The 14611-nt window shown below is 37.9% G+C and overlaps 1 protein-coding gene across 1 annotated transcript in view; it reads left to right on the forward strand.

The window, feature by feature from the left end:
* Window positions 1–14611, forward strand: part of LOC127878556 (solute carrier family 12 member 3-like) — a 39528-nt gene that overhangs the window by 3587 nt on the left and 21330 nt on the right. The window contains exons 2-8 of the mRNA XM_052425087.1: window positions 2521–2593; window positions 4354–5012; window positions 7103–7234; window positions 8566–8737; window positions 9231–9370; window positions 12418–12531; window positions 14235–14346. Coding sequence (XP_052281047.1) covers window positions 2521–2593; window positions 4354–5012; window positions 7103–7234; window positions 8566–8737; window positions 9231–9370; window positions 12418–12531; window positions 14235–14346 — 1402 coding nt within the window. The remainder of the gene's footprint in view (window positions 1–2520; window positions 2594–4353; window positions 5013–7102; window positions 7235–8565; window positions 8738–9230; window positions 9371–12417; window positions 12532–14234; window positions 14347–14611) is intronic.

Below are 14611 nucleotides of genomic sequence, written 5' to 3' on the forward strand. Positions count from 1 at the left end.
CTTTTTGCTGCCAAATCAAACAATGATTATAAAGCAGTTCCATTTTTAACTTGGCGGTTGAGTGCAGAAGCTTAGAGACAGTAAGAAATGACAACAAGTGTGTATATACAGTGTACATAGACGGTGGAGGTGTACACGATATCGACTGGTGGTGGGAACGATAACCTTTTGTTCAACCCTACAGATCTGTTAGAGGTTCGTCTACATAGGCGATGAGGAAATACAACAACAACAACAACATTGCCGCAAAAAAATGTTATTGTTGGTGTCAAATAAATCACTTTCAATAGCCTAAAATAGCTTTCTATTACATAATTTACAGATCAGGAAAACACTCATACTTCCTTTGTAATGTGTAAACAAAAGAAATTGTACTTACCCTGAAAAAGAACGGTGTACAGATTGTGTACTTTGTCTCACGTAGAACTTTTCGCGCTCGATCTGCGCACTGAAATACCATATCCGGTTTCTTCGTCTATTTCCGTGAATATTTTTTTTTGATTCTATTTTTTTCTGGAATGTCTTGTTAACGCAAAATAAAATAATAATATTTTAACATATGTTTATAAATACCAAATATAATGTCTTCAAAAAATGTCTCAGAAAAAAATCTTACTTTCTCCGTAAACACTCGTATCTTTTCGGCCTATACCGTTGAGTGTGGAACTTATTCTCGCATGAATATGTAAACAATAAAAACTATGTCGTAGCTAATACGTAGCAATTTTGCTTCAATAATATTTGTTTACACTTTTTATGATACTGTCATGTTATATAGTGATGTTCTGTATTTACAAGGCGGGTTATTGAGATCTGCGAAGAACTACTTTTAGTGTGCATGAATTAAGTGGTAAATCGGAGTTTTGGGAATTTGTTTTTTGGCAGCCAGCCAATTCTGATAGTCTCAAAAAATGTGTATCATTGCTATGGCATTGGGGCTACGCACACGCCAAAACGGGACTTTTATTCTTTGAACAATATAAAATCAAGAATGCATTCAAAACATTATTTTCAGATTTAGAGTTGTGTAAAATCCTTTCATAGTGGCTTATATAAATATATTCATTTTAACAATTGTGTTAGTTGGTATCTTAAAAACGAATGCAGGAGATATTAGAAAACGCTAACAATTGCAATAAGGTTTCATATCCTGAATTTAGAGATTTACATAAAGTACCGTTGCGGTTGTTTCTTTTTCAGAATTGTTTTTTGTCCATTTATATGAACATTTGTTCCCTTTTTTAAATCTAATAAAAATGTTTAAATTTGTCAGCTTGTGAACATGTCACATTATTTAGTAATTCAAGCTAAAATCCGCTTCGCCAGTCTGATTTCTGATCATGTCTATACCAAACTACAAGTTTGATCAAAATCTGGATACCGCTAAAACTCGTAATATGTGAATTTTCGAATGACATGATATATCCATATCCGAATATAGACGTTGAAGAAGTAGGTGTAAAAAGTTCAATATACACATAGCTGTATGCATAACTGCATATTCGTGTTTATTTTTAAAAAACCAAAACCAATTAATTATTTTTTACATTTCACAAAAGAAGGCGTAAAGATGTTAACGCGTGGACTACTCATTTTTAAAAGAGCGTCAACGCTTCAAGTTAACGTCAAAATACGTGTTAGAAAAGTAAACAACTTTGACTTTATCGATAAGTCAATGTAAAACTTCAACCCGATCGTTTGTTTAAATTATAAAATAATCGCTTAAGTCGGGAATATGTGTCGACTTCAACTTATCCGGAACTTCGACTAAAACGAATTCGATACGACGTAGTTTCGTTGTATATTTGAGCTTATAAAATATTATTAATAATGTATGCTGTGTATATTTACATTTTTAAGGTTTGTCAGAAGAATATTTTAATCAAAAATCATATCACAAATTTAGAAACACGACATACATGCATCGTCTTTTACCAGCTTGAAAAGAACATTTGTAAAGATGATTAACACATAATGCTTATAAATGTACTACAGGTACATGTGCTAAAGAATTCAAATATCAGAGATGAATACAAAAAGTGTGTGATATATGCACATACAAATTACTGAAATAAGTGCAGCTATGCCCAATTACATGTTCGGTGTGATGTTGTTCCTGTGCATCACGTGGGTCACAGGTCAGGCGGGGATCGGCCACCCTAATTATTGTCCTGTCCGAAATGGTTACCTCACTGACAACAGCTTGATTATTGTCATTACACCGAAAGCTGTTTTTTTGTTTTATTGCGCATGGTGCCCTTCGGATTCCTACATTTCTGCTGTCGAACTGCCCTCTGTTAATCTTAGATGGCGCTTACTACAAGATCTCACTCTATAATATGGTACCACGGTACTTCATCCACCCTATCTTCCCACTCCCGAAGGTTTCACCTACATTTGTATTTCAAGACCTCGCTCTAAATCTTCGCTTTCTCGCATAATTATCATGTGCATGGTTCAAGTATCATGTATCATTTACCTTTAAAGACTCAATTCATGTTGATGTTATACAAGCTTCAGCTGGGCGATGACATACAACATGCCGGCAACAGGTACCAAAATGTGCCGTCGCTAAAACAAGTCGAATGTTATGGTAAGTTTTTGCGCATTCCTCTTTTAATAGCATATCCTCAGATTGAGACTTTATAGATGTTAATAGCTGCACAGGCAAGGGTTTAAATGTATTGCAAAGAAAACAAGTGACAACAGCTGGACGTTGTTTTGTAAAGCTTCAATCAGTAGCAACCTTGACTCACGGCCGTTAATCACGGGCGGCACCTCTTTTTTGAGATGCATTAATAAATGAACAATTGCAAATTCCGAGGTTGCGCATAGCCCGAATGGTTTGAAATTTCATGGATAATTTTACAGGGTGATAAGTTTATATACACGTATGTGTTTTTTTTTTCAGCATGTATCGCATTATTTTACAAATCGGGCAATGTTGTGCGAGTCAGCAAGATTAATTCAACCAAAAATGTACAGAAACATACATTCTCACTCCTTTTAAAAACGTGAGAACCTTAATAAGTAAGGGTTTTTATGGTGGAGTTTTAAAAAGCATTTAGATGAGTTATTCCTGTGTGACGAGTACATTTCCAGCCAGTTAAATCGCTAACTACATCAAATGATAGCGGCTTTGTGCCGGCGTAATAGATACTTAAATGCATTGTTTTCACAAAAAAATGGAGCCAATGCTAAGGAGATTGCGAATCGCAATTACATAATAAAATCACGTACATCTGATAATGTTAGCCATTACATAAAATTTGTCACTTTTAAAAAGCTATAAATGTGCATTGGCACCGCCTCCTATTCTGAGCGCCACCTCATTTGCATTGGATCCGTATCCTTTTTTTAAACATGTAAATGTTCCTATTAGATCGGCTAGAAACCAATGTTTTTGTGCATGCATTAACTTTCACAGGTTCAAAGCAATCGTTTAATGTAATGAGCGATTTTATTGGCTGGGAATGTACTCGTCACACAGACAAAAGACATCGAACAGCTTTTACGAACTCAACCATTCGACAACTTTTAAAGATCCTCACGTGTCTAAATGGGTTGTAATTGTATGTTTCTGTACATTTTTGGATGAATTTATATTCGCTGAATCGCACTCCGTTGGCTGATTAAAAAATAATGCGAAATATGTTGAACAAAGCATATAAAATCTAATCACCCAGTAAAATTTTCCGTTAAATTTCAAAACATCCGGGCTTGAGCGCCACTTCGGAAGAAGCATTTGCTCATTTATTTATGCATCTCCAAAAAGAGGTGGCGCCCGTGATAAACGGCCGTATGACTGCCATTCATTGATTACACCGCGTCGTAATTAACTCGTTTAAACAGAACAGATCTGGTATGCAGACATCTTTGCGAGCACGACATTGCAATTGTCACAACAATCACAATGATTGCTGTAGTAATGACATTCTTAATTTGTAAAAAAAATAATTGACGTACGTGAGACGTACATAAACGCTGTGCATAGTACTTTTTTTGTTCTGTTTTGCGAATGATGAAGTTCTTTATTTGTAAAAAATACATACAGTGTTGTACATGCGACGAAATTTATTGCAGTGAAAAGTACGTTTCCTGTTTTGTCTTTAAATGATTCGACATTAAAAACGAGTCTTTCGAGAGGGGATAATAATTTATCAGCATTTAAAGCTCATATGTTGTAGTTTGGAAAATATCACATTTGTAAATTTAGAAAAGCGATAGAAAGTAACAATTAATAAAAAATTAATTAATGAGTTACGTCTTTTAAGTTTCACATGGAAACGCACGATTTGATTTCGGATGCGTTAAATCATAACCTTGATAAGCCAGAGATATCGGTAACTGCAGAGGACAGTGGTATTCAGATGGGAGATGTGGAAGCACCCACACATATTCAAATACCGTTTGCGAAATATCCCAACAAGAAAGATGATGTCTCGAAAAGTGAAAGTGCGGCTGGGTCAGCAACGGATAAAGGTGGTCCAAAGCCGGATTCTTACAGCGAAGGTGGTAATTGTAGGAGAGTATCCAAAGTTTCATTCCACAGCGATCTCGGAAGCCACAGTTTACCCAACAGTCGGCGAGTCTCCGTGCACTGCAATGGTTCCGCTCAGCGATGTGAGGGAGGTTATGTGACCCCATTGCATGAGCTATATCCGGTGTACAGTGGGATCGCTGCCGCACCTCATGCGCATGGGAACGCCCGAAAGATCTCCGCACATTCTATGACGTATTACCTGGATGCGCCACGTTCCAGCCGGAGATCATCGATGGAGCCGTTCTACCTCTCCCCACAGCACGTGGTGGCGGGGATCTCGCGCCCGTGCATGCATGTGATGAACGACAGGATGCACCCGAGGGCGTCGGTTTTCTCTCTGAACAACTATTCGGACGGGGGGTTTTCGGGTGGGGACGAGGAGGAGAGATTGCCCACCTTGGACCACTACCGGTACAGCATATTCGAGAACCAAAGACCCACGCTCTATCAACTCCGTGAGGAAGCCATGGTAACGGTTACTGGCTGAACTATCAGCATTTATATGGTATTATTCATTCATCAAAACTACGCCTTAAAAACATTTGAGTCGCTTACTGAGAAAACTGGGCATAATGCATGTGCGTAAAGTGTCGTCCCAGATAAGCCTGTGCAGTCCGCACCGGCTAATCAGGGACGACACTTTCCGCCTTAATTGGATTTTCGCTAAGAAAAGACTTCATTTAAACAAAATATGTCATAAAAGCGGAAAGTGTCGTCCCTGATTAGCCCGTGCGGTTTGCAAAGGCTAATCTGGGACGACACTTTACGCTAATGCATTATGTCCAGTTTTCTCAGAACACGACTCATTTTATTTACCTTAAAAAACACCCTCAAATGACATAAAACCAGTTGTGTGGATAAATTGTATGAGAAAAACGATTTGTTATTCATCGATATGCAGTTTTTAAGTGTAGAAAATGCAATTTTAAAAAAACAAATTAAAACTTAGCATACTATAAAATTGGTATCTGATATCAGAGCTACACATTTCGTGCATTTAATTTAAATAAAAACGATGAATATTAAAAACTCTGATGATACGCATGTAACAAAAACGTGTTCTTAATTTGATTATGTGTGTAATTTACAAACTTATAAACTTACATACAAGTACTTGTTGACAATGTCAGGTTTTTTGTATGTCTTGTAACTGATTTTTTTTTAATTATCATTTTATGATGAACGTGTATTATATGCCATTTCTATACAAGCTGCGCTCAAATTAACAGATTAATTTATTTCGATGAAGGAAACCATACGGTTGTGGTCATAACATAATTGTTCAATCAGATAATATTTTAAAGTTATTTTCTAAGTAATTTGAATATAATAATATTAAAAAGTTTTCTATTACAATAATAAAATCCCTCAACATAATGCAACAAAGAACATAGAGTACGTGTGTAAGTCATTGCCTAAAAGAGACTTAATATATTCCCACGTTTAATGAAGACTTTCATTCCCACTGAAATCGTTTCAATGACGTCGTCATTCCTAATTAATGTTGCTTCTTGTAGTACTACGTGACTAGTTTATTTTTTTTATTTTTCAGAAATCGAATAACTCGACACTTGAACAACTGTCTAATTATGATCTTCAAATATTGACTTGAAATATGTAATACACTTAAATACTCTTAAGGTCCGGGTAGTTTTGGCATCGATGAAACATAACCTGTGTAATAGATGTAAATGTATATTAACTTACTGCATTTGCTGCAAAAAAAAAACAGTTTTAGATTTTTTTTATCATACATTCAAATAGGAACATCAATAATTATCTCTCGTTCATTCAAGGGCATTTTCATCAGTTGATGTTAATGGTGCATTAATGTATGATTCGAGTAGAAGAATATTTCCCTCTGCAAAGTCTTAATTTTGTTTTTTGCATTGTTGTAAAAAATGTGTTTTGATATAAAATGTGTTCTTCAGTTATTTTGCAGTTTGAAAACAAAAGCGCAGAGAAGTTATGTACATTGACCTTTTTTAACAAACAAACGATATTGACAGGTGTTTTATTTACACTGCCTTTACCAGTCATGTTTTGATTAATGTCGTTACCCTCAGTACACTTGTAATGATGACAAAGATCGATCATACACACTGCGTCATACGCATAAATAAGTTATCAATTGCCATAAATTATCTTTGTTTCCTACAATATGTGCTAATTGCCACTCTATTGCAATTGAATGGTAAATCGTTAAAACATACATTAAAAAACAAAAAAAAACAAAAACATAAGATATTTTATCCGGTAGTGAAACAATCTTTGTCCTTAAAAGTTATCTCGAGTCCTGCCTTCACTTGTACGTAATACTATAATAATAAAAACAAAACAGGCGGCGTTAGTAACAAACTTATCTGTCAATAAATAATATATGATGTAGAAACCAATGTGTATATATCTCATCATAAAAATGTCTACGAGTTTCTAACAGAAAGTCTCTCACGTTTATCACGTTCAAATATCATTAAAAAGAATGAAAAACAACAAACAAGTTTTTCATTACTCATTTACATTCGTTTAATAACTTTCTGAATTAATCCTTGACCTTAGAAGGACAACGGCGATGCAGCAAATGAAATGTTTGACGACGAGCTTTGTGACGACGCCGACGAAGAGAAGGGCAAGCAATTAACCGACGTGAAGAAAGGAGGACTGAAATTCGGCTGGAAAGCCGGTGTTCTGGTAAGCTTTGTGGGGTTACATAACACTAAGATGACATATGATTCAAAAGTGAAACACTTATGGAACAGGCTTTATTACAGAAGCCTGTATATTACCTGTATACATAGTTTGATAAATTGTTTTTTTAATGTAACATTTAATTTAAAACTGTATTGATTTAAAAGAAGAAAATACATATTATAACAGGTAAATAAAAAAATTACATAACAGAACCCTATTTTGCCACCTGGGGCACAAGCCTTTTAAAAGATATATCTCCTTCTCAATCACTCTGTCATTATGACATGTTAAAACTACACTTTATATTTTACTGCATATAAACAATACACATCAATTTTTACGAAAAGAGCACATCCACTCTAAACGTGTTTATTGTTTCGCGTTTCAAACGCATAATTTTAAGGATGTAAATTCTTAACATAATATTTTACATTAACAGAACGGAACTAACATTAAACAAGACTTGTCTTTAAAAGAGACAATATGCGTTGATATAAATAGTTGATGATATGCCCTTAATATGGAACAAAAATGCCAAGATGATCGGTACCGTGCTTTCTCGGAATCCGTTATAGTCTATATACAGATAGGTGGCTAGGGATACCCTTAACACCACTTATCGAAATATATGCACATTGGTACAATAAAGTTGCCCTAGTTTCATTGCCTGTTTTGACTAAAGATGCATGGTTATAAAAACATTTTTGTATATTACCATTTAACCATGTCTTGTACAAATACAAATATGAATTCATCGTGGTTTGAGTGACAACTATTATTAAGACGACGACGGACGAAGTTTGATGTGGACATACAAAAAAATATAATTTATTTTTTACAACGAGTGAACAGCTCATTGTTCAACAATCATCAGCACATCTCGTTAACAATACGAGAATTTCGTGTCAAAAGACGTGTTGGGATGGAAAACAACTTCGAATTACAAGATAATTCTAGTTATTTTAATACATAGAATAATCCCTTCAGTTGAGAATAAGTATCTACGTCAATTTATCCGCAACTTCACAAGCGACTTCAAGATGTACATTTTATGATATTTGTATTTTTATTTTTTTTCAGAATTCAATGCTGTATATTTTTACGTTTTTAAAAAAGATTTGTAACACCAACTTTGAATTGAAGAATTGAATCGATATATAAAAAATCAATTTAAATACCTTCACATTTGTTCAACACATAATGCATGTACACGTTTAATTGAAACATTTAAATATAAGGAATGAAGTAAGCATAGTTCGTTATATAAAATTACTTAAATATGGAAATGTCTCCCTCTCTATCCAACGGTCTCCCGCTCTCTCCAACAATAGCTGCGATGCCTAATGAACATGTTCGGTGTGATGTTGTTCCTGCGCATCACATGGGTCACTGGTCAGGCGGGGATCGGACTTGCCACCCTGATTGTCCTCCTGTCCGCAACGGTCACATCGCTTACCACCATATCAATGTCCGCCATCTGCACAAACGGCGAGGTGAAAGGAGGTCAGTAGTTGCCTCATATCACTAATAATACCTGTTGTTTAGTAATTTTAGGTATCCAAAGCAGCGCGATCCTTTGAGACTTCGCCATCATACCTAGAAATGTGTTGTTTTTTTCTAAACAATTAAGAAACAAATTGCAATTTATTGCATGTAATCAATTAATGTTCCTTGTATAGGTGTATATAAGTTTTTAAATAAAACCGAAAGATGTTTATTGAATCTTTTATTGTTTTCTGTTTTATATGAAACAAACACTGATCCTCACATTCGCATATGTGCGCTGTCTAACTGCCATCTGTTTACCGCAGACGGCGCTTATTACACAATCTCTAGCCATTATAAATCCCCCAAAAGCACTTACTACAACATCTCGCGCAGTCTCTGACTGCAGTAATGAATCCTGACTACCACTCCACAGGGGGCAACCTATTACAAGATATCTCGAAATCTCGGATCGCAGTTGTACATGTAGCTCCATACTTTCTCTAACCAGGTGGCGCTTACTTCATGATATCGCGCAGTCTCGGACCCGAGTTTGGCGGCTCCATCGGGATCGTGTTCACACTCGCTAACGCCGTCGGTGCCGCCATGCACATCGTCGGCTTCGCGGAGACCGTCCGGGACATTATGTGGGTGAGTTGCAGCATCTTTAATATCATCACAATCATCATCATCGTTATCATAATCATCGTTATCATCATCATCATCATCATCATCATCATCATCATCATCATCATCATCATCATCATCATCATCATCATCATCATCATGTTCTTCTTCTTCTTGTTCTTCTTCTTCTTTCTCCTCTTCCTCCTCCTCCTCCTTATCATCATCATCATCATTATCGTTACAATAATCGTCACAGGCATCATCATAATAAGCATCATCTTCATCATCATCGTCGTCATAAACAACACCATCCTCATCAATATCCACGACAAAAAGATCTTCACTATTACTTTACTTAATTCTTAACCGTTACCTTTGTTTATGATCTTTCCCATGTTAAAACACATTAGAATTGAATCTGCCTTTATTATCATCACTGATGACTTTGCAGAAAAAACAGATTGCTAAGGAAAAAATGAGTTTCCAGAAACATTTTATTTCGGAAAAAACATGGTACAATTCCAAAATAATGTCTGATTTGCAAACAAAAGTGTTTTTTTTACATAAATATGTATTTGTGATTAGATATAGACGACAACGGATGAAGGGCGAACGATATGGTTCAGTGGGGATTATTCCACACATTGCAAAGGATGACTGTCATCGTCAAGTACGAGATAATCAAGAGCATTATGAGTTGCACCCTAATATCCAATAGGCTCATATCAATCCGTATCTCAGCGAGACCTCACAACATCACCATCATCCAGGGCTTTGAACCAATATCAGGCTACGAAAACTAGGAGATCGAGCAGTTTTATAAAGAGTTAGAGCGTAATGTAGCCAATGTCCCGAAGAAAGATATCCTCATTTTCCAAGGCAACTTACGCGCAAATGCTGGACAAGACGCCTGCAAGAATGGTCAGGGACCATAATAAGACAGAGAACTAAGATTTTAGTTTTTCAGAAGCCGCCAACTCACCACGGCTCACACGCTGCATCAACACAAACCGTCCATAACAAAGATCCTCAATTAGGAAAGTACACAACCAGGTCGAGTTCATACTGTCACCGCAACGGTTCAAGACCAGCATCAATAAGACGAACACGGGGGCGTGTCTAGCGGAAACATCGACAGTGACCATGAGTAAATGCTCACCACCATTAAGCTGAAGCTAAAGCACAAACGACTCTCGCTTGAGGTTTAACTTGGAGAAACAGAAAAATCCAGAGAAACAAAAGGCACAGAAAAAGTGGCAACTTAGCAGCCCTGAACATCGTAGACGATAACTTTGCTACCATCAATAACAACATTAATTCAGTCCTACTGATATCTGCCGAAGAAGTTCTTGGGAGAGAGAGACGGAATAACAAGCCTTGGGTCACGACCGAGATCATGGACCTCTGCGACAAAGGAATAGAGATAGAGGAGGCAAGAGAAGTATAGCAGTCAGTACTATAAGACAGAATACCAGAAAGCGAACAGGGAAGTGACGAAGAAGATGAAATATCCAAAAGGAGAAGTGAATTGAGGAGCATGTAAAACAATTTAAAAGAGATGGTCAGGCAAAGGTCATTGTCATAACAAACGAGCTTGACCAAGAGTGCCGTAATTCTTAACAGGTGGACTCTACAACTGCAGCGACCTTTACAACTATCCGCTTAATACCATACGCCGGTCTCCTTCAGAATGATCCCAGATCAGAAGACGACGACGGGCATCCTTCGATACATAAGGCAGAGGTGGGGGAGGCAGTGCACAGTCTGAAGGCAGAGTAATGGACAACCACCTTTTGGAACTGATTACGCACGGAGGAGAAGCAATGACGGCAACAATGTCGGCACTGTGCCAGAAGATCTTGGATGAGATGAAGTGGCCAAAGGTGTTGACCCAGTCTCTGGTCATCCCCATACTGAAAAAGAGCAACCTGAAGATGTAGGAGAATTACTACATCATCGGCCTCAGCAGCCAACCAAATAAGTCGTGATACAGATCATCTTCAACCGACTGAAAAGTAAGGCCGAGGAACTGCTGACGGAAAGGCTGGCTGTATTCAGAGCTAGACGGAGCACATGGAAACAAACATTCAACTGCAGAGTCATTATTGAGAAACACCTGCAACGTAAACGTGAACTCTCCAGAACTTTGTCGAATTTAGAATGCGTGATGCACGACTGATAATGCAGGTTCTGAGAGGAATCGCAATTGACGACGGGCTTGTGTAAGTCATCCAAGAACTCAACGGAAACGCCAGCAGCACATTACTTCCCGATGGGCAGATTGGTGCACTCTATGGGATATCAGGGATGTCTGCTCTCCTCTGTTCTGTTTAACATTTTTAATCAAACGATAATACAAGAGACCGTCCAAGACCACCACAACTCAATCTCCATCGGTGTAAAACCGATCTCGATTTTGAGATTCGCTGATGACATTTGACTCATGGTTGGCGCTAATATTGAACTCTAAGACCTCACCAACAGACTCTATGAAAGAGCAGGAGCATATGAGATAGAAGTCAAGATATATAGAAATCAAAGATCATGGTGAACAGCACGAACAGCATTTGCGATGACAGAAAAAAGCTGGAAGAAGTGATATGCTTTGACCTGCCAAGCTCTTTGGAGAATCACTGTCCACGGATTGTACCAGTACCGGTGATAGTACCAGTACCGCTGAGGTCCTAAACAATTTGTCATGGCAACAGCAGCGATGGCCAGAAGCTCCATCAGCTTCCCAATCTAGCACAGGCTCTACAAGTTCTTCGTTACTACTGTACATCTGCGAGAACTGGATTCTTAACGCGGACACTGGACGCAGCATTAATGTACAATGTGAAAAAGTGAAAATCAATTCTCATGGCGGATGATCTCTGTGTCGTCATCTCTTATTTCTTCCAAACGTTCAAACCGGTCAAGGGAACAATGATTTGATAAAAATAAAGGATCGGTAAACAACAAACAACATATTGTAGTATCTTGCAAATGTAATCTCGTCGCATGTAACATGCATTTCTTTGTAGAAATTAAGATCTCGTTGCCAGACACTTTAATATCGTTCTTTTCATTAGGAGCATGGCGCGTACATCACCGGGGACAGCCTACACGAGGTGCGCATCATCGGACTGGCCACGTGCTTCGTGTGCCTTGCAGTTATTCTAATCGGCATGGAGTGGGAGTCAAAGGTACTGTGTGTGAGTGAGAGGCCAAGGTAGTGTGTGGGATTGTGAGTCAAAGGTACTGTGTGGCAGTGATAGAAAATTATAATGTGGTAAAGAAAGGCAAATGTACTGTGTGGTAGTGGGAAGCCAATTTACCATGAGGGATTGGAAGGACAGGGGACTGAGTGCGAGCTTGGGGGGGGGGGTGGGGGGGGGGGCAAGGTACCATAGGGCGATACAGTGTAAGACCAAGTTACTTAAGAGAGCAAAAGTTTGAAGTTAAGTAATTACATGGAGATAAAAAGTGAGGCAAATTTATTACATTGAGTTAAAGTGTGAGGCCAAATTACTATTTGGAGATGAAGTGTGAGGCCAAGTTACTAAATGGTGATAAAGTGGGAAATCAATTTACTATAGCTTGATAGAATGGGAGGCCGAGGTACCACAGGGTGATAGAATGGGAGGCAAAGATATTTGGGGTGATGGAGTGTGAAAGGAGTTTTTTTGTTGACAGAGAGGACGGCCATGGATCCTTAGGGAGAAAGAGTTGTAGACCAATGTACTATAAGGAGATAATGGTAAGGCCAAATTTCCCTATGATGATGATGTGGTTAGAGGCCAAAGTACTATAAGGTGTGATGCCAAGGTTCTATATGTTGTTAGAATTGGAGGCCGTTGTTCCAAAGGTTGATATAGTGAGAGCACAGGCACAATATGTTTGTTGATTGGGAAGCCATGGTTCAAATGGTTGACATTGTATGAGTCCATGGTTTTATAGAGTGATAGAGTTAGGGGCTAAGGTACCTTAGGGTAATACAGTAGGTGGTCTAGGTTTTTATTTTGGCGTAAGGGTCTATGGGTTAGTAACTGTACCTAGGGCTTGAATAGCGGTGGGTCAAATTACTGCGATTGTGAACACCGATTACCATTGTCCTGGTCAGTAGATGAAGCAATTTTGCTGCTGTTGGAATGATATGTCCAAGCTCATAAGGGAATGGTTATGTACTATCGAGAGAAGTCATCGTGTGTATGGGGTGGATAATGATAAATTATATGGAATTGGAAGCGGGGAGTTGGGGGCCTAGTTGTGACTCTCCTAGAGATACCTTACCATCATATAATCCTTAACAGCTTAAAAAATAATGGTGTTAAATATAATGGGAGGGCCATCTTGACTCCATGCCCTAACTCCCACAAGGCAAACTAATACCAACACATAAGTTCCCCTCTCTCCGCATCCCTCCAACATCCCTCACACCTCACATGTTATTTTAACCTCCCCCCTAAACCGACATTTGATGAGCATTCCGCCCCCAATGACGTTAGCTCCCGACTCCACAGTGCCTTTGCATCTCGGTATTGAAATGCCTTGTGGCAGTTGGGGCGTGGAGTCAATATAATGAGGAGATGGAGGTTGACATAACTACGCGTTTTATGGTTGCCTATTTTGTATCTGCCTGTACTGGTAAATAATTTTTTTTATACCTAGTCGTACAAGTATTAGATCTTTGTATATATATTTTTTTAAATCATAATTTTATAAACAAAATATGTTAAAGATACGATCACAATATTTTTGGGTTTCAGATTTAATCCACGGCATGATTCAGTACTTGCAACAGTATGTTCCTTTCAAATCTCTCCCGTTCATGTGTGAATTTTTATCGTCTGCATTAGGCTACACTCGTGTTGTAAGGTCATGGGTACATGATTGTCATCTGCTACAGGCCCAGTGGGTGTTGTTGGTGATCCTGATCGCTGCTCTTGTCAACTTTTTCGTCGGCACATTCCTGCCCCCGAGTGACGAGCTGCGATGGAAAGGCGTCGTCGGATACAGCGGTACGAACGCCCGACATTGTTTTTTGACAACGTTTTTGTTCTCGAGCTGTTACCTTAGTATAAAATTACGGAATTAACTTTAAAGTTTATTTTTATGTATGATTAATTTTTTAAAGACAAAAAGTATAACACATTCTGACACAGGACGTTTTACATGTTATAAAAGTATACTTAAGCGTAAAATTAGTTCAGTGTGAATGGTCCAAGTAAAGTAATAATGTTTTAAAAGAATTACTTGTTATGTGAACTCATTAATGACTGGTTT

This window comes from Dreissena polymorpha, chromosome 4 (genome assembly GCF_020536995.1).
Source record: "Dreissena polymorpha isolate Duluth1 chromosome 4, UMN_Dpol_1.0, whole genome shotgun sequence".
Classification (NCBI taxonomy): domain Eukaryota; kingdom Metazoa; phylum Mollusca; class Bivalvia; order Myida; family Dreissenidae; genus Dreissena; species Dreissena polymorpha.